The following is an 18,944-nucleotide window of genomic DNA, read 5'->3' as shown; positions in this document are numbered from 1 at the left end:
ATTCCGGTCTTAGAGGGGACAAGGTAGGGGGCCACTGAGGCCCCAGGAGTCACCAGGTCATCTTTGGGAGGGACACCATCTCTAAAACGAGGAGGCAGGCCCGAGGCAGAATGCTCTCCTGGGATGCAGGGCGCGGCCCCGGGGGCCAGGCGACGCCACCCCAACGGCGCCAAGGGCCAGAGGCGTAGTCCCTCGGCGGGAGGGAAAGCGAGTCGCTCCCAGTCGCTCAGCCAGAAGGTAGAGGGAATAGCGTGCGTGTCCCTCGCCAGCCGGCCCTCTGGGAGCAGGGTGGGGGCGACACTACAGGGAGTAGGGCCGAGGGCCGCAGAGATCAATCCTGGGTACCGGCGTGGGGGTCACAGACAGGAGAGGAGCGGCAGACAAGGCTGGGGGGGGGTCCCCAGGGCGGCTGGGGCCGTAGGTCTGTCTGTGTACTCGGCGGGCGCCCCAAAGTCTGGGGCCGCCACGGCTCCAGCTCCGCCGGCTCCTGCCAGAGACTCCAGGCCGCACTTTCCCCTCCTCCCGGCTCCTTCTCTCCAGTGAGGAGCCGAGCGCGGGCGGCGCGGGGGGAGGGGCGGCGACGGAGAGAACAGCCAGTTGTTTAAAATCCTTCTAGAGCAGTTTCTAATTCCCCCCTTGCGCCGGGGTTCGGAGGGGGGAGGGGGGAAGGAGAGCGGGTGGAGGGAGGAGAGCGAGGAGGGAAGGAGGGAGGGAACCCGGGAGGGAGGGAAGGAGGGAGGAGACTGCCGCTTAGGCTGTAGCCGCCGCCGCCGCCGCGCGCTTCGGCAGGCCGGAGGGAGGGGGAGGCCTGTCAGTCTCGTGGGTTGCCCGGGCGAAGGGGGCGGAGCTTTGGCGTGGGGCGGCCAATAGTGGGGGTGGCTGCGTGGGTCGCCATGGGGACGGGGCTGTTCCCGGGGAGGCTGTGATGGGTTGACAGGTGCGTGACAGTGGGAGCTGCTCTCGGCACAAGCATGTACGGCAAAGGCAAGAGTAACAGCAGCGCCGTCCCGTCCGACAGCCAGGCCCGGGAGAAGTAAGTGTCTCCGCTTCTCACCCACCTCCGCCTTCACACGCGCGCACACACACGCACGCACTCGCACACTCTCTCGGAGACACCCAGACACTCCGCCCGGGGAGAGCCAGGGGTGGGCTGGCAGGAGGAGGGGTCCGCGAGGTGGGGGCATGCGGTGCTGGGAGCGGCTGTTTCCCAGTAGGTGCTTGCATGGGGCGGGCAGCCGTGGGGGGCTGCCGGCGTGGGGGAGTGAGTGTATCGGGGGGCGGCGGCGGTGCTGGTGGCGAGGATGGAAACTTGTTTGGGTGATTGAGGGAAATAACCCGCGGGTTCATCTCCTCACAAAGTAACTTTAGAGCTGGGGTCCGGGGCTGCGGGGACCGGAGAGCCGCCGGGGGTCGCGGGGGACGAAAGCGGGCAGCTGCGTGGAGGAGGGTAGGCAGAGGGAATGTGGGTGTTTGGCGGGGCGGGCTGGGGTCGGGGCGGGCGGCGGGGGCTCGGGCTCCGGGGCTCGGGGCCGGGTGCGCCGAGGCGAGGGCGGCGGTGCCGGGCGCGCGGCGGGCGGAAGCCGGGCGCGGAGCGGCAGAGCGGGGCCCCGCGGGGCGCGGAGACGCGCGCGGGGCGCGGAGGGCGTGGGCCGGGTGGGCGTCCGGGCTTTTCCCGGCCGGCGGAGGGACGCGGCGTTTGCAGCCTCCGGCACCTCGCGAAGCAGCGTTTGGGGGCGCAGGGGCGCCGCTGAAGTTTGGGAGTCTGAGAAGGACCGAGTTCCCGGGGAGGAAAAGTATGCTGGCGAGGAGCGGGATCTGCTAGGGCAGACTGGCTTTTCTGCCGCTTGCAGGCGACCCAGCTCCGCGGCGGCTGGATAACTTTTTTTGGAGACTTGCAGCCTCCAAAACGTCGCGGGGCCGCGGCGGCCCCGGCGGCGGGCGGGGCGGGGCGGGGGTCTCGGGGCTCGCGGAGGGGTAGACGTGGGAGCCGCGGCGACCGACACCAGGAGGGCTGTCTGCAGAGGGGAGGGGGCAGTGGTCCGAACGGGGACTTGGGGAAGAGGAGAAGTGTGGAGGTGGGGAGCAGTTGTTTGGTCGGGGTGGGGAGGAGATACAGGTGTTAACTTCGGTGGAAGCCCAGAGGAGGCTGGCGAGAAAAGAGCCCCTCCCGGCCCGGGATGCCACCGTCACGGCACGCTGCGACGCAGGGCTGTTTGCTGCTATTCTTATGTACTTGTAACGGTGATTTGGTTGTTACTAAAAATGAGAGCGAATAGTGACTGTGACTACTGAGGAAGAACCCCCTTTTTCTGTGCTGCGGATCTAACAGTGATCCCCAGCAACCGCCTCCACTCTCAGGGTGAGGCGTATCCCTGTCACTGGACGCGCTGTCTTTCCGAGGGGTTCACATTGGGGAAAAGTCTGAGAGCATCTCTCAAAAGCTACTTTGGTTACCTTGCGCTCGGAAATAGCTGCGTAAATAAAAACCGAATGTGCAGACTACCGAGTTTCTCTCCTTGCTTTAGGCGGTTAGTAGTCTTCTCCTGAAACTTTCTTGTGCCCTAGGGATGGAACATTTCCTAATCTTCGTGTTGGCAGCAACGCACACAATTCCCATAGGGTTTAGGGGTGGCAGGCCTTGATGTAGCAAAACAAAACAAAACAAGAAAATTAACGGAGATTTTTTTTTTCTCCAAAGGTATTTTCTGAGGAGCTATATTCAGGATCTTGTTGTTGTGACAAGGAATATATAAAAGACTTAGCTTGATAACCCGGTTAAGAAACAGCAGTTACTGGAATTGGAGTTTTGAAATAGCCTAATTTGTGTGCATTAATCATTTGGTTGTAATATATGTGAGAAAGTGAAGACATTTAGGGGAGATGTTTTAATGATTACAGGGTATTTGGATTTCATATTTTTGAGGAGTGGAGGAATTGAAATGTATATTGAGACGTAATCTTACTTATTTCGGGGGTGGCTGACTTTGAGAATCAAAGTAATTATGGATTTTACTTGGACTTCCAGGAATGGCTGAATTTATATTCTGATAACTTTGTAATTCTTTTTTTTTTTTTTAGTATCTGATACAATAATGAGGAAGTTGAAGCTGGTGTGTCTGTAGTCCTTCTTAGCTTTAATTCTATGATTCTGTCATGAAAACAAATAATTGCCACTTTTGCTGTCAGATCTACCAAACTGAATACAGCTACTCTTATGAGCAAAGTAGTGAGGATTCTGCTAGATGGTGCTATTTGATTTAAATATATTTCTTCCATTCATTATAACTGGCAGCAGGAATCCTGGACTGGCTTGCCTTATGAACTAAATATAGGTGAAGAGGCGACAATGGCTGTTCTGGGCTAATTGTTGTTGCATTAATTTCTAGGTGAATGTTGTTTGAATCTAAGACAAACACTGATGTAGATTCTGTTTTATGGAATAAACTTAGTTTCATTTTTGTGGGAGAGTTGATCTGATCGCTCATTTTTTCCCTTTATGCATACTTGGGATTTAAATGTTACCATTCTACAACAGTCTACTAACTTCTGAAGATAGAAATGTTGAAGTTGTCTTTAACATGGATGTCACCAGATTTAAAAAAAGATCTTTTTTTAAGGTGGCAGATTTTAAAAGGTACCTGAGTGAAGAAGAATGCTCTTTTAGTAAGAAAATTAGATTTGTACTGGCCTTAAGTCACAGTAGTAAATATATAAATATTTAACTTTAATAAAAACATTCTGAAAAATGAATCATTAAAAATAATGGCATGCACATAAAATAAAAATATTAGTTTTATAATCTATCAAGAAATATGTTTTCTAATGAGTTCATAGTGTATAGCAGACAGACCCTTACCTATATCTTTGCTTTCCTTTTCGTTAAGAAGTCACTATATGGAATACTTGAAATTAACTTGTAGCTTTTACAGTTTCTCTATTTTTCACTCTACAGTTCTGAACATAAAAATGGCTGGAGTTAAGTTAATTACTGATTTTGTTGTTTTAAAAGACAGATCAAGTCTATACAAAGATTTGGATTAGGTTTAATTATAGAGTGATTGAAAACCCTTGGAGGGAGGAGGGATGTTTGTGTAGAAATTTAAATGCTGATCCTGTTAGGTCATTTCCCCCTTTAGCAGGCTTTCTTTATAATACTGATCCCAGTTGCAATTAAGTAACTATGGAATTGTTTGTTTAATGTTTAGTTTTCTCTAAAATGTAAGTTTCTTGAGGGCAAGGGATAATACTTTTAATTTCTGCTCCAAGGTATCCCTTGACATTAAGAATAGTGCCTTCAGATGTCAAAAGCACCAAATAAATACTGTTGAATAAATGTAGATGTTAGACTCAAGGACATTTTTTCAATGTGAAAATAATTTTTTTCAATGACTTCCCAAAGTAAGGACTTTGAAAGTTTGAGTTCCATTTTCTCTACCCTAGGTGTATTTCAAAAATAGCTAATAACAACATAACAATAAGCCAAAAAGCCTTATTTGTCATTCTGTGTGCCAGTCACTGTGTTCAGTGCTTTATTTATATTTTCTCTGATTCTCCCAACAATTCTGCAAGACAGTGATTTTTTTCCTCCGTTAAAGGAAAAAGAAAGCTCGAACTAGTTAAGTAACTTGCCCAGGGGATATACTGCCAACTGGATTTCTAACAAAGATTTCTCTACTTAAAACCTGTAGTTGAAGCTGAAAGATACATTTTTCTGTATCCTAGATTGCCTTCCTGATTTTGGGTAGAATGCTACAGATTTAGGGAACAGTATAACATAATCAGACTTATTAAAGATTTGCTCAGTTATGCAGTCTTAACTATTGTTGCACCCTGTGCTCATACCCTCCATTTTGACAGGCTGCAGATACGTGTGTGGGGAAGACATAGAAACTTTAGGAGTGAAAGTTGGAAGTCTCAAATAATGACGAATCCTTGTTTCTTGAGATTTTTTATTCCAGAAATTTTGTTTGATCACTTAAGTTTTAAAATTAGTGTAGTTGTGAACAATTTCTATATGAAATGTTGCCAAACTTGAAGCTACTCTGTATGCCACAGTGCCACAGAAAGAATAACTGGCACCTGCAAATTGATGAGTTGTGTTGCTACCTTTTGATTAAATTAATTTCATCTTTAAAATTACATAATAGCACAGAAAGGTGAATCTGCTGTAAAGCAACACTGAACATAAGATAATGCAGAGTAAACTGTGACATTAAGTAAACTCAGAAACCACAGATACCTAACTGTGCATCTAACCTGGGGCTCTGAAAAGTAACTTTGGTTTTTAATTTTTAAAAACACCATGTATTTGTTTTTAAGTGGTTAAAATCTAACAATCATTTAAGTACTCCATGTAAAAGAGTTTGTAGGGATTGGTATCTACTAGCATCACCTTATTTCTCGCCTTTTAAAAAAATTACTATCACACCCCTCAAAAATGATAAACTTTCCTTCTTCCTTCCTTTCTGAAGGAAATAAAGGTAGGACAAGTGAAGTAATACAACTCTCTTCAGAAACTTGATTGACAAGCAGTTAATGCAGTGAACACAATTCAAGATTTCTGAAACTAATGAAGGAATACCTTTATGGGAATGATATTTTCTATAAGGTATTAAATTGACTCTCCTCAATTCCCAGGATGTTTCCTCCAAAATACTTCTATCTAAAAGTCATCTTAGCTGTGAGAGTTTTTCTTTTGATTGATCCCTTTTTCATTATTTTAGGAGAAGTATCCAAAAACTGATTTTTTTTTTTTGGAAGGAACAAAAAGAAAAAATATGTAAGATGTTGAGAGTTAAATTTTAGTATTGTTTATCTAAAGATTTATTTTGACTCTTAGAAATAGTATTAATATTGAAATGTATCTTTCAGGGCTGTGAAGGAAAAACAATGAAAGCTTTATTCCCATGATTTAGGGCTAGTTTACTATATAAAACCAATTCAGGATGAAGAACATTAAATTTTAGTTGCTTTGCAGTAGTGGACTAAGTGTGTCCAACATCTTCAATTACTACTTGAAAGTAGAATTACTTTGTTCTAAAATTGAAACACCGTGGGCAAAGGTTGCAATATTTGGGTTGTTGTTTATTACTACTTCACACCAATAGTTTAGAGTTAGAAGTAAATTTGTGGGAAAAAACATTTTGAATTTAGAATCTTCCTTCTTCCATAGAGATCACAACTGTTAACGTTAATGTTGGGACGTAGGATTGAGGATTAATGGGCTGGATTTAAAAGACATGGAATGTATAATTGAAAATATGTATTGAAGATAATTATGATTTTATTTTGGAATACTTGGAAATATACTGTTGTGTGTACATTGTTGCTTTGACATTGGTATGGAAATGATACAAAATATTTGCATACTAGCGACATTGGTTAGTAACGTGAGTCTCTGTAACATACTAAAATATTCATTTTATTAATAACTTGTTTCTCAAAGGAAGGCCTTAAAATAGCATTGGAGCAATAGAATAAGATATATTTGTTAAAATCTGAAAATAGTTTGGAATAAAAAATAAGTGGTTATATTTAGATTTTAAACTTTGCTTATCAGATTTTATATATTTTTTTATTTGCAACATCTCTTAATACAAGGTTTTGTTAACATATGTGTATAACTTAACATGACTAGGGCTGTAAGAGTTATTTGACTGCTATGCCAAAACCCCATGTATACTATAAAGAGATACGAAGGGTGGTCCACCAAGATTTATATCCTACTTACTTCAGTAGTGTAAGAGAAATAGTAGAGGCTGTTTGTCCCTGAGCTATATATCTTATTCACTTTGTGAGGATGTTGAAAAACAGGCAGAAAAATGGTCCACCCAAGGAAGAATGGAGTTTTTCCAGGTACCTCTTAGGAGCCCTACGGGTTGCTCAAACTTATGGTTGGTCATAATGGGTAACTGGTAACTTTTGTCAGAGTAGGTTAATAATTAAAGAGTTTTGAAAAGAGGACCTAATAATGTTTTTGTAATACTGACAGAACCAAAACTTTATCTGGGCTTAGAAGAGCCTGGGAATTTCCACTGCAGTGAAGGAATTAATATTTGTTCTTTATTCATCTTTAAAAGAGATACTTCAGTTGGTGTCACTTCTTTAATAATGACAAAACTACCCTCATATTTCACTTTAAGAATTTTGATGATTCTATTTCATGTAGGACTCCAAACAGCTTTCCAACAGTAATGAGCCATCATAGCATTTTAAATCACAGTTCAGCTGGAGTGAGCTTGAACCAGTGACCTGGCAATCTCTTATTTTTGATCTTCTGTATTAATTTTGCTTCATGGCATATCAAATAAGTAGTGGAGCACAGAAAAAAATTGTAGAAACTGAAGTGCAACACTTTATTTTATTTTCTTTTTAAAAGAATTTTTGTAATTCTTTTAAAGAAGAAATAATAGTTTTCATTGGTAATATTTTAATTTTTAATTAGTATAACCCAAGCCATATTAAGATACTGATGAAATATTTGGGAGGGTAAGAATAGTAGATGAAAATTTATATGTGGCTCTGTCTATGTAAGTTAAGGGAGGAGATGATGCCAAAAACAGTCTCTTGCCTGAAATTAATATGATTATTTAGTGATCTGATATTTGCCTTGATTCTTATTTTATTTACATACCTGAGGAAAAAAACAAAAGCTACTTTAGTGTTGGGAGAGAGCTAGGTAAATGAATTATTCTATTAAAAATAACTATTTAAACGGGATTAAAATGTTTTCTGTAAAATGACAAAATCTGAAATACCACATAAAGAGCTTGTGGAGTTTTGTCATAGGAAGTATAATGTTTAATAACAATAACAGCAATGCTGTCATTTGAGTATTTTGTTTATGTTTGGCATTTTACTGGCATTGTCTCATTTAATCCTCTCAAGAATCTGCTAGACTGTAGGTACTATTTTCTGTTAATGTTACAGAAGAAACAGAGGCTTAAGAGTTTATCATGCTTTTGGCTGCAAGTATCAAAACAGGAGATAGAAAATGGCTTAATTGATCAGGGTTTAAAAATAAATCTCACATAACAGGATGTCTGGGAGAGGGAGTGTCAGAGTTGATTCAGGGAATCAAGAACATCAAGAGATCACCTTCTCTGATCCATCCTCATGGTTTCCCTGTCAGGAATGCAGCATCCCTGCATCAGGTTCCCAGTGCCACTTCCTCATACAACCAAGTGTGAAGGCAGGAAGAAGGGCAAGGTTTTTCCTTCCTGTCTCATTAATCAGGGGGGAAAACCTTTTCTTGAAGCTTAGCAGATATCTTCTTATGCCTTATTGAAGAGAACTGTAAAATTCCCTCCCCTAAACCAGTTACTGGCAGGGGTAATGGGATTACCATAATTGGCTTAAATCAGTCATCCCCTGGGCTGGAAACATTCTCCCTTGTACCTGGACTACCTAAAGAAGACAGGGGTCTTTGGCAAGAAAGATGTATCTTGAGGATATGGAGAAAATAAAATAGGTCCCTGCCTCCGTGGAACTAACTTCCTTCCTCCCTTCCTTCCTTCCTTTTTTTTTTTTTTTTTTTAATTGAAGTATAGTTGATTTACAATGTTGGAACTTCCTTTCAAATTGGAAGGAGAAACCTATAATAAACAAGTAAATGTAGTAGGCAATTTCAGATAGTCATAAGTACTAGAAAAGTAATAGAGTAGGGTGATGTAATATGGGGAGTGACTGGGAGGCTACATTAGATTGGGTAGTTAGGGAAGACATTTGAGCAGAAACCAGAGTAATACTGAAAGAATATCAGTCATGAGAAGATTTAGGGTTAGAGTATTTTAGACAGATTTAAACTACCATTGTGGTAACCTCTCAGCCTCAGCATAATTGCTCAAGAATGTGTAAAATATGCGTCAAAATTGGGATGAGAAGCTATGCTTCTTGGAGCCTGGTTTTGGTTTTTATTGAGGAGTTGCGTCGTGGGTCTAGTGTACCTGGGTTTTCCTAAATAATAAGATTGCCTATCTCTTATCTTCCAAACCCCAGGGATATGGTTGTTCCTAATGAGGACAGTGGAATGGCTCTTACAGTAATGTTGATGATGGAAATAGCTAAGATTTATTGAACACTTAGAGCCTTTGGGGTTGACAAAGGTTGGTACAACTGACCTAATTATTTCTCATAAAATTCCCAGATTGGATTGGACCCCTTTACCCTATGCATCATAACAACCTCTACTTTTCCTTTTTCACATCTGTCACAAATTTATGAACTATTTGTGTGATTTTTCTTTAATGTCTCATCTCCCAGTTAGATTGGAAGTTCCCTGAATAACCATGGTGTTGTATTCACCAGTGTATTCCCACTGCTTAGCACAGTGCTTAGAATTCTGATTAGATATTTGTGGAATAAGTGAATGTAGGACCTGTTATAAATATATCATGACAGGATATCACTACATCTAGCTTATTTTCTCCCCAGCATTTCTAATATTTCATATCAGGGTTAATATGTAATTTCTAAAGAAGAGTTTTCTATCATATAGGTGTTTAGTAGTCTTTAGTGTGGCTATCAGGACTACAGGAGATTACCTAGTTCTATTACTATGAAATATGTGTATAATTTTAATATGAATTTTTGATAGGATAATCTTAATTTGCGTTTCAGCAAATTTAATAACAAATGGAATTATACACTACAGTTTTAAGGTATTTCAATGTGCTTTATTTAAATTTCTCAATAATTCTGTAAGATAGGAGATAATTCTCATTGACTATAGAGATTTATACATGGTAATTGACTTACCCAGCCAGGGTAATACAGATAACATGGAGCAGAGCTTAGTCATATTTTTTTTAGTTCTGAGGTCACTATTTCTTTCATTATACTACAGCTGCCTCTTTTATTTATTTATTTTTTTTAATTTAAATTTTTAAAAAATGGAGGTCCTGGGCATTGAACCCAGGATGTCGTGCATGCTTAACATGTGCTCTACCACTGAGCTATAGGCAACCCCCTTACAGCTGCCTCTCTTAAAATGAGAGATTCTTATATGTTTTAAGAAGGCTTAGGTATGGATTTGATTCAACAGAGATCATGGATTAGATGATAGCTAAAAGTTTATGTCAATACTTTAAGTGAAAAATATCATTATAGTGTGTTATACACAATCCTGTATGTACTTAACTCTGAAAATGCTACATCATAAGTAAAATTTGATTTTTGTTTGAACTCCATGTACTTTTATTACATAAATTTGTTGGTTGGGACTTGGAGTAGTTTGGATTTCTAATCTGCAAGATTTAGGCTAATTTTGGTTGATGAACTCTTCTCTATTCCTTTGCCAGTCAATTTGGAGTGTTGGGATAGTGATTTTTTCCTTTTGTGCCTCTCTCCAATAAGGGGGAGAAAGTCTTTTGATACGGGTTATTGATAGAACATTCTTTTCTTGTTTTTGTTTTTATGGTGGTAAATTATATATAACATAAAATTTACCATTTTAACCATTTTTAATTGTACATTTCAGTGGCATTAAGTACATTCACATGATTGTACAGCCTTCACCACGATTTGCTCTGGAGCTTTTTCATCTTCCCAAACTGAAACACTACATCCATTCAATAATAACTGCCCATTTCCCCTCCCTCTCCCCCCAAGCCCTGGCAACTGCCATTCTGTTTTCTGTCACAATGAATTTGGCTATTCTAGATACCTTGTATAAGTGTAATTATACAATTTTTTTTCTTGCTTAATCCCTCTAGCAACTTCATAAAGGGATATAAGCCCCATTTTACATAGCAGGGAACTGAGTCTCTGGTAATATACCTCGTCCAAGGCCACATAGTAAATTGCATAGTCCATATTCAAACCCAAGTTTGTGACTCCACTTCCCATTTTAAACATTTTGCCTCAGTGTGTTTCACTGCTTAATGTGGGAAAAAAATAGTGGAAGTTGCCAGGGTGGTGAGTGGGTGGGGACTGCTTGCTGCTTGGGTAATTCTCTTCACATGTGTCTACCATTTTTAGTTGTTGAGATGCACTAGAGAAGAGAGAGTTTAAGGAAAAAGGTGAAGGAAAACATTTTACAGCTGGTGAAAAGGTGGGAGAACTATGGCTACCCAAAACACCCCACCAATAGCTGCAAATTCTTTAGCTGGTATCTGAGATGTAACAGTTTTAATGTAATGCTTGTCGGAGAGGAAGATGCCAGTTAAGAGCTCAGGTTGTAATTTCGGGTCAAGCTGTTTCTCCATTCTTCTTTCTGTATCTAGAAGCAAAGTAATCTGGTGTAAGTTACTTTATTTGGTAAATTTTAGAAGCAGAAATAAATAGAAGAAGAGTAGGTAACATGTAGGAAAAAAACCTTTCTCTAATTACGAGTCTTCTCTACCCATCTCTCCCAGCTAGCATATGGCCTGTTGGTTTTTTTGTTTGGTTTTGGACTAGTGCATCTGAAAAGTTCCATGTGGTCCAAAAGGAGTAGTACAACCATACTGAATCTATTACATAGTCATTTCTGTAGTACTATTAGAAAAAATAGAAACAATTCCTTTGTTTCATTACTTCACAGCGTCATGTACTATTTGTCATTTATAATTGTATAATTGGATTAACATTATATGATGATTACACTTTATCAGTGCATTTAAGCAATAGCTATTATCAGGAAGCTATTAAAGCATTTTTTTTAACCTCGAATTAAACTGAGGGAATGATATTGTTACTCCTTCATTTAGAAATACTGTAATGAAAAAACTTGAGTGAGATTTCTTACTATAAGATACATTATATTTACATAAAATACACACATTTGCACACATAAACATGTGTATGTATATACTGGGAATAGTTTTCAGGTAGGAGTTCATCTTGTGAAATGACTTATTAATTCATTTTTAATTCAAATTGGTACTGGGTCAATTTTGCAAATGAATTGGGCTTATAAATTTAGAGCCAGAAAGATTAGTGTATAGGCAAGTTTTACTAAAACATTAGAGACTGTTGATGGTTTTCTGTGAGATGGGGATATCATTAACAAGAGAACCCATAATATAGCCATCATTGGCAAAAATGCTGCTAGTTGGTGAAATGTTTCTGTGTTTGTATTAGTCAGATCCACAGCAGGATGGCTCCCTTAAAAGGATAATTGAAGAAAGTTTAATGAAAGTGTATGCAGGATCAAAACCAGCTAGGGATGGAGGAACACCCAGGAATTAGGAACAAGGGAAGCTTTACCCTTCTTAGGTCTGAAGGGGAAAAGGGAGAGAGCAGTTACCAGAATCTGGCAAACACTGTGGTCATTGCAGAAAGGCTGCCCTCCTGGAGCTGTGGTTTTATGATGAGGACCACAGCTACGGTCAGACCTACTGTAAACAGAAGCTGGAGGCCTTGCAGGGAGGGGATCTTCTTTCTTCTCCTGCCCTCTGATCAGTTGAGGTCTCCTTTCTGTAGATCCCAACTGGAAGTCACAGGGCAAAGGAGCTGAGATGACATACTCTGTAGAGATCAGCCTCCCAGGTCACAGCAGGGCAGAAAGGCAGGGCCAGTGGAGAGTACACAGGACAATGTCCAAGTTTCCATTCTTTTTACATTTGAAACAAGTCTTTATTCAGTTCTTTGTATAGAATGGTCTGAGAAAATAGAGCTCTTTAAAAAAAAAGTTGGATTTTGTCAAAACACTGCTTAAAATGAGTTTTTAAGACCCGTTTAACTATTTTATGATAAAACAATTGTATACATTTTATGAGGTGGAGATAATACTCCTTCCATTTTCTGCTGTCTCCTATTCCTTTATTCATTTAAGAAACGCTGTCTCCTACGTGTCAGCCTCTGTTGAGCCCTCTTCAGTCAGAGCTGAGTAACGTAGTCTCTGCCCACCAGGAGCTTACTGTTCAGAAAAGGCTCACGGTCCGCGCTTACTAGTGTGGGCGACAGACACCGGGATGGGTATGCACAAGGTGCCGTGGGAATTCTGAAAAAGGGCCCTGAATCCAGCCCAAGGTTACAATACACTCAACATATTTCTAAGAGGATGTTTATTAAATGATAAATAAGCATTGACTGCATTGGGCGGGAGCAAGTAAAGAGTATTTTAGGGAGAGAGAGAAACATGTACAGAAACACAGAGGTGTTAAAGAATATGGTATGTTTGGTGAACTGCAAGAGAGTTGGTATGACCGGATATGCTGTCAGGGATAAGTCTGGCAAGTGAAACAGGAACTATTTCATGAACAAAACTGATCTTGAACTGGGAGATAAGCAGTTTTAAGCAGAAAAGTGATGTCGTCTGAAGTGCATTTTAGAAGAATCATTTCGAAGTAATATGGCAGGCGGAGTAAAGGGGGAGAAGATATGTTAAGAAGCTATTGTAATAAGTAAGATGCTGTAATAATGCACCATTTTCTTACACTACTGGCAGTCCGGTGGCTGTCTTAGGATGTAGAATACATAGGACTTGGTAGCTTAAATGTGGAAGAAGTCAGGTTTTTAAGATGGCTGTAATTGTGAATAGAAGTTTTAGTCAGACTCCAAGGGACTACAGGAGAAAGAACAGATAGGTTAAGTAAGGAGGAAGCTGATGAGTTCAGTTTGAGATGCTTTTCAGACCTATAGATGGAGATCTTTGGAAGGAAATTGGATATGTGGTTTTTGAGCTGGGTGGGTTTGGGGGTGGAGGGCAGATGTCTAGGCTGGAGATACAGAATTGAGAAAGGATGGGGAGAGAGAAGTAACATTTGTAAGTAAAAGGTGCCAGTGTTTCAAGCATTGTGCCAGGCATCTTACTTACGTTGTATTTCATTCTTACAGTGCTGTGAAGTAGGTATTATCATCTCCATTTTAATGATGAAGAAACTAAGGCTTTAGTAGGATAAGTAGTTTAGCTCAGTCTCACCTGTCAGACCTGGAATCTGAACTCAGGTTTAGCTCATTCTGTCTCTCTTTTTAGAAAATAACTTTATTGAGGTATGATATTCATGGAGAGAAGCATACATAAGTGTATAGCTTGGTGAATTTTCACTAACTGAACGCAGCACTGTAACCAGGCACCCACATCAAGTAAAAGAACATTACCAGCACTCCAGAAACTTCACACATGTGCCCTCCCTCACCCCCGACCTGGCTTTTAACAACATAGATTAGTTTGGCCTGTTTTGCTCCATATATGTTGCCCATTTTTCTTTGCTTGTATATCATTTGAAGCTGTGAGAGTGAAGTCATTTCATGGAAATGTCCAGGGAGAAAGTGTGAAGAGATCAAAGATAGAAGTTTGGGGAATATTTAAGGAATGGGTTGAAAAGTTTGAGACTGAAAAGGAACACTAGAGGGATATGAGGGGACACTCGTAAAGAATTGGCATCACAGAAGTCAAGGAGGGGACTTTGGAGAACACGGGCTGAGTTGCTATGCCAAAAAGAGTAGAATGAATGAGGACGTTAGACAGGGGGTAGATGTTTAGAATAAGAGATCACCTGTGACCTTACGGAGACTAGCTTCAGTGGAGTACACCCAGACTAAGACTCAGCGTGTTGAGGAGTTGGATACAGGCACAGAAGTGGAGACATCAAATGTGGGCAGCCTCCACTTGAGAAAGGAAGCACAGAGAAGACTAACTGGAAGAGGATATAGATTTTCTACTTGGGTAGTTTTGTATGGGGCCGGGGGTATTAGTTGGGGAATACTATTTGGTTTTATTATCTTGTAAAGAGGTTTTGTCAGTTGCTTTGAACCACTTTTTTTTCTATTACTAAAGGGTGACAATACTAGAATTCTCTAGGGGACATGGAAGGGAAAGAAGGCAGTAGGTAAAGTGGGTTTTAGCTTTAGTTAGACGAGCTTAGAAAGTGAATTTTTTAAAATGATTTTTAGGATGAGATGAGATTCTTTGGTGGGGTTACATTGCTAGCTTTGTCAACTGAGTTTTAAAAGCTTTTTAAAATCTTAGGAGATTAGAATAAAGGGAACATTTTCAAGTGATGGCTGGGAAATGACTGTGGAATAGTTAAAAAAAACAAAAACTTAATAGCTTTCTGCTGTGGCTACTAATCAGTAGACTATTAGCCTTAAAGCAAAAGTTTGATGGGAAGGTATTTTTAAAAAATCTCTCCTGGTTAGCACATTGTATCTCTAAATTTCCTTTCTACTTTTAAAACTGGTAGAAGGGACAAACGAGAATATTTGAGTAAAACTCCTGTTTACAGTGCACAACAGTACTTTTAAAAATACTTGGTTGTATGTAAGTAATAAATATTCAAAGTAAAAAATTTAAAAATACAGATAAATAAAATGAAGAAAATAAAAATAACCATATAACATTCCTGATTTTTTCTGTATCCACACATGCATGTAAAAATTTTGTTATTACTTAATAAGAGAAACATCAATGCCAGTTGACTAAAAAGTACCCTTTTAAATAAAGAGGGAGGCAACAAAAGATAATATTTGTGGACGATTGTGATTTTCCATTTCCCAGTAAATCTCTCCTCCAAAAACAAAAGTTTAAAAAAAGTGTTTAAAATGATTTACTTAATTCACTCATGAAGCACGTATTCTAGGTTCTGCTCTGTACCAGGCACTGTACAAGACGATGGGGCTACCACACTGAGTGGGATACACCCTGCCAGAGAGGTAAACAGGGCTTTGGACATAGGGAGTGGTTTGTGTTCAGAAATATAAGTATGAGAGAGACTCTCATCCTTTGTAGAAACAGAAAGTTAAGTGGTGCTTTAGTTGTGTGTGTGTGTTTGCGGGGCCTGGGGGCGGGGGCTGCTGATTCTGGGAAGGTGGAGGAAGCTACAGATCTCTGCTAGCAACTGCTAGTTTCTGAAAGCCAGGCTAAGAATTCTGAATTCATCCTGAGACTACTTGGGGTTCAAGAGGGAAATGCCTTGATCAGAGTTACTTTCTACCATCTTGAAAACAGGAAACAAGTCATCTGGGATATTAAAGTAAATGTCAATTTCATTTTACCCAGACGTAAAAAAGCACAGATGGATTGATAAATACGTTTTGTTATTTGTAACAGAATAAGCTTGAGCTTAGAGGAAAACTAATGGACATAATAGAAATCATATAAAGTATGGTTTATTATTGATGTTCTGTTTTTATATATTTCATGATAAAAATTTGTAACATTTTTGCCTTCTCAGTAGAGTTTACAAAACATTTGTTGTCATTTGTAAAATACTGATTCCTTATTATTTAGTTATTTAAAAGTACATCTGAATTAAAAAATTTAAAGTGTAAGTTAGAATTAGTTCTATATAACATCATTAATAGTGTATTTGCCTTTTTACATAAGTCTCATGACTTTCATTAGAGCTTTGAAATGTAACTGACAGGATTAAGATTGTTTTTCTATGTAGTTATAATAGATACAATAAATTAAGTTTTGTCAAAATATATTTAATATAATTGCAATGTCCAACATGAAATGAATTAACTAAAGTTTACAACCATTGCTGTTCTAAGCAAAATTCTTAAGTACTATCATTTCATCATTAATTTAGCATACTTATATTCATTTAAAATCAACAATGAGGAGCATGTGCAGGTCAGTTTGATTTTTCTCTTGAGAACTTGAATAAAGTAGCATTTATTTGAAAAATCTTCCAATAATGGCAGTGCTCTTGATATCAGTTGTAAAATAACCAGTTGTTGATTAGAGAGGCAATGATGGTACTGGCTTAAGAATGTAGCATACCATCTTTAAATGTTTTCCTTATAAATAGTTCCTAAATATAGAAAAATATGTCTACTTAATAAGTTCATGAGTTTTTTCTAAGTCTATTTCCTTTGCTGGTTAGTTGTCTGCACGGCGTGTACTGAGAATTTATGTTATGGATAAACGTCTCTATTTTGCTTGTGTTCTTGGCAAGGCTAGAAACTTTGAAATTATGTATAAGAGTTGTGTATGTGTTGTAGTAGCCTGCTGTCATTTAGAGTAAAGTAGAGGGAGGGAGATATTTTTGTCAAACTGTGAATGAAAACCAAGATGAAAAATATCTTACTTTAGGTTTACTAGCCCTTTAAAGTATTAAAGATTACTTAGAGATTTTTTGATACGTTGTCTGTTTTATCACATTTTTTCTTATTGTTAATATGTAAGTAATACAACAAATTAAACAATGACCTGTTTATCCATATATTTAAAAAACTGTAAAAGGCAAAGAAGCAGGAACAGGTTAGTGTTACTTTTCCATATCATCTACCAGTTTATTTAAGTAGCTTTAAATAAAATAAAGGGTCTTAACTCTCAATTCTAAGCAGAAAAAGTCATCCTTTTGTGCATTTACTTTAAATGAATAGGTATTTATGATATAGCAGTCACATTTCTCATGGTTTCTGTAGTTACATTTGATTTTTTTCAGATAATTGCAAGACCGATGATTTAAAAATTTTTTTGAACTTCCTTTACAGGGCAGAAAACAAGTTTCATATCTTTTTAAATGCATACTTGAAATAAGTACTACTTAGTATTCAGGGCCCTATTTAGACAAAAATATCCACTGTGACAGGCTTATGGGAGATCTTTCAGTTTCCTGTATTATATTGCTACAGGCAAATACTGTCCAGTTGTGACATTTGCTTAGATCAAGGTGAGTTATATAGAAAGAAAGAAAAAAGGAATCAATAAAATCTAGGGTTATTAATTTCTTAGATTTCCTAATAGATATGATCTGTCAGCAAAGTTGGAGGACTATAAAGAATAATTCTTGAGCCTGTTTGATTTTAAGTAATTCAGTTTAGGTAGATTATAATAAATTCACATTATGTGAAACATATAGCTTATCAGAATACTTCAGTCTTGAGTCTAATGAGTTTCTACCTGTGTGGCTATAATGGAGATTTCTGATCCTTCTCTTCCAGCTGTTGATGTATGATTGAGAATCCTACAATCATGCTCTACTGTGACCAAGGGAGACTTATTTTTCTGTTTTAAAGTCGTGGGACCCCTTTCTACTCTTCTGTTTGTTGATTACCATATGACTAGTTCTCTTATCTGACTGACTTCTAAGTTAAAGTTATATTTTCCATTCAGTGGAGTCCAGAGGTGATTGGGCCTTGATATTTTTTCCTGTGGATGACTGATAGTATTTTACCTTGCTGATTGACATTGAAATGAGCTTAATAAGACCTTTATTATTGAGGGATTCTGGGCGTATTTATTTTGCCTGACAAAGAAGGCTACAAATTTCACAAACTATTACAATATTTTAGAAATTTAAATCTTTTGAAATTATCCAAGTTGGAGGATGTTATAATTTGGAATTACTTTCTCAGACCTCTTTCCTTCCAGTGATGAGGAAATTATTCATTTAAACTTTTTAAAAGTAGAAGTTGAATGTTTCTTGAATATGGTGTTTTTCAAATTGTCTGAAATGTTAAGATACCACTTAACCAGCAATGAATCAAGCTACTAAAATAGCTGAGGAGAGGGAGTATTTGCTTTTTTTTTTTTTTTAATGTTTACTAGAAAGCATAAGGTGCACTATTTTATTGATAGGTGCATCTACACAAAACTCAATTTCACCTGTAGTCAACATTTCTTCTATGTGAACCACTCAGAGTAACCAGACTGCAAAGCCTTTATGCCACATATAAAAGCAGCATTCAGATTGCTTGTTTTACTTTTATTTATTTGCATATGCAATTTATTATATCTGTAAAAAGGGAAGTTCTTATAAAAAGCAACAAAACAGGAAAAACAAGCAAATCATCATTTCTTCTGGTAGATTATGATTCAGAGCTTAGTTTAAAAAATTAAGTTTGAAAGATTCCATTTACTCTTGGTAGAGTTTTGATGGGAAGTTGAACATGTAAAAGCAAAACCATTTTATTTAAAACATTAAAAGCTTTATTTACAAGATACTAAGAGTTAGTTTATACAGTGCATTGGTGTTACTATTTATTGCATGTGTTGGATTCTAGGCGGTAAATTATTATTACTTTGTTCCATAAAGGCCAGTAACTTTTAGTATATGTTTATGTTGAAG

The 18,944-nt window shown here is 38.9% G+C and overlaps 1 protein-coding gene across 4 annotated transcripts in view; it reads left to right on the top strand.

Annotated features, from left to right (window-relative positions):
* The first annotated feature begins 824 nt into the window (after positions 1–824).
* SSBP2 (single stranded DNA binding protein 2) overlaps positions 825–18,944 on the top strand; it is a 248,500-nt gene continuing 230,380 nt past the window's right edge. The window contains exon 1 of one of the 4 annotated variants that reach the window (XM_010949231.3): positions 825–1,033. In XM_010949231.3, the coding sequence (XP_010947533.1) occupies positions 972–1,033 (62 nt within the window). In that variant the 5' untranslated portion in view covers positions 825–971. The remainder of the gene's footprint in view (positions 1,034–18,944) is intronic. The other 3 variants (XM_010949228.3, XM_010949232.3, XM_010949230.3) reach the window with 3 other exon arrangements.

The sequence above is a fragment of the Camelus bactrianus genome, chromosome 3, assembly GCF_048773025.1.
Source record: "Camelus bactrianus isolate YW-2024 breed Bactrian camel chromosome 3, ASM4877302v1, whole genome shotgun sequence".
NCBI classification, from domain to species: Eukaryota; Metazoa; Chordata; class Mammalia; order Artiodactyla; family Camelidae; genus Camelus; species Camelus bactrianus.
Note: the sequence above shows the minus strand (reverse complement) of the source record. Positions and strands in the feature narration are given on the sequence as shown.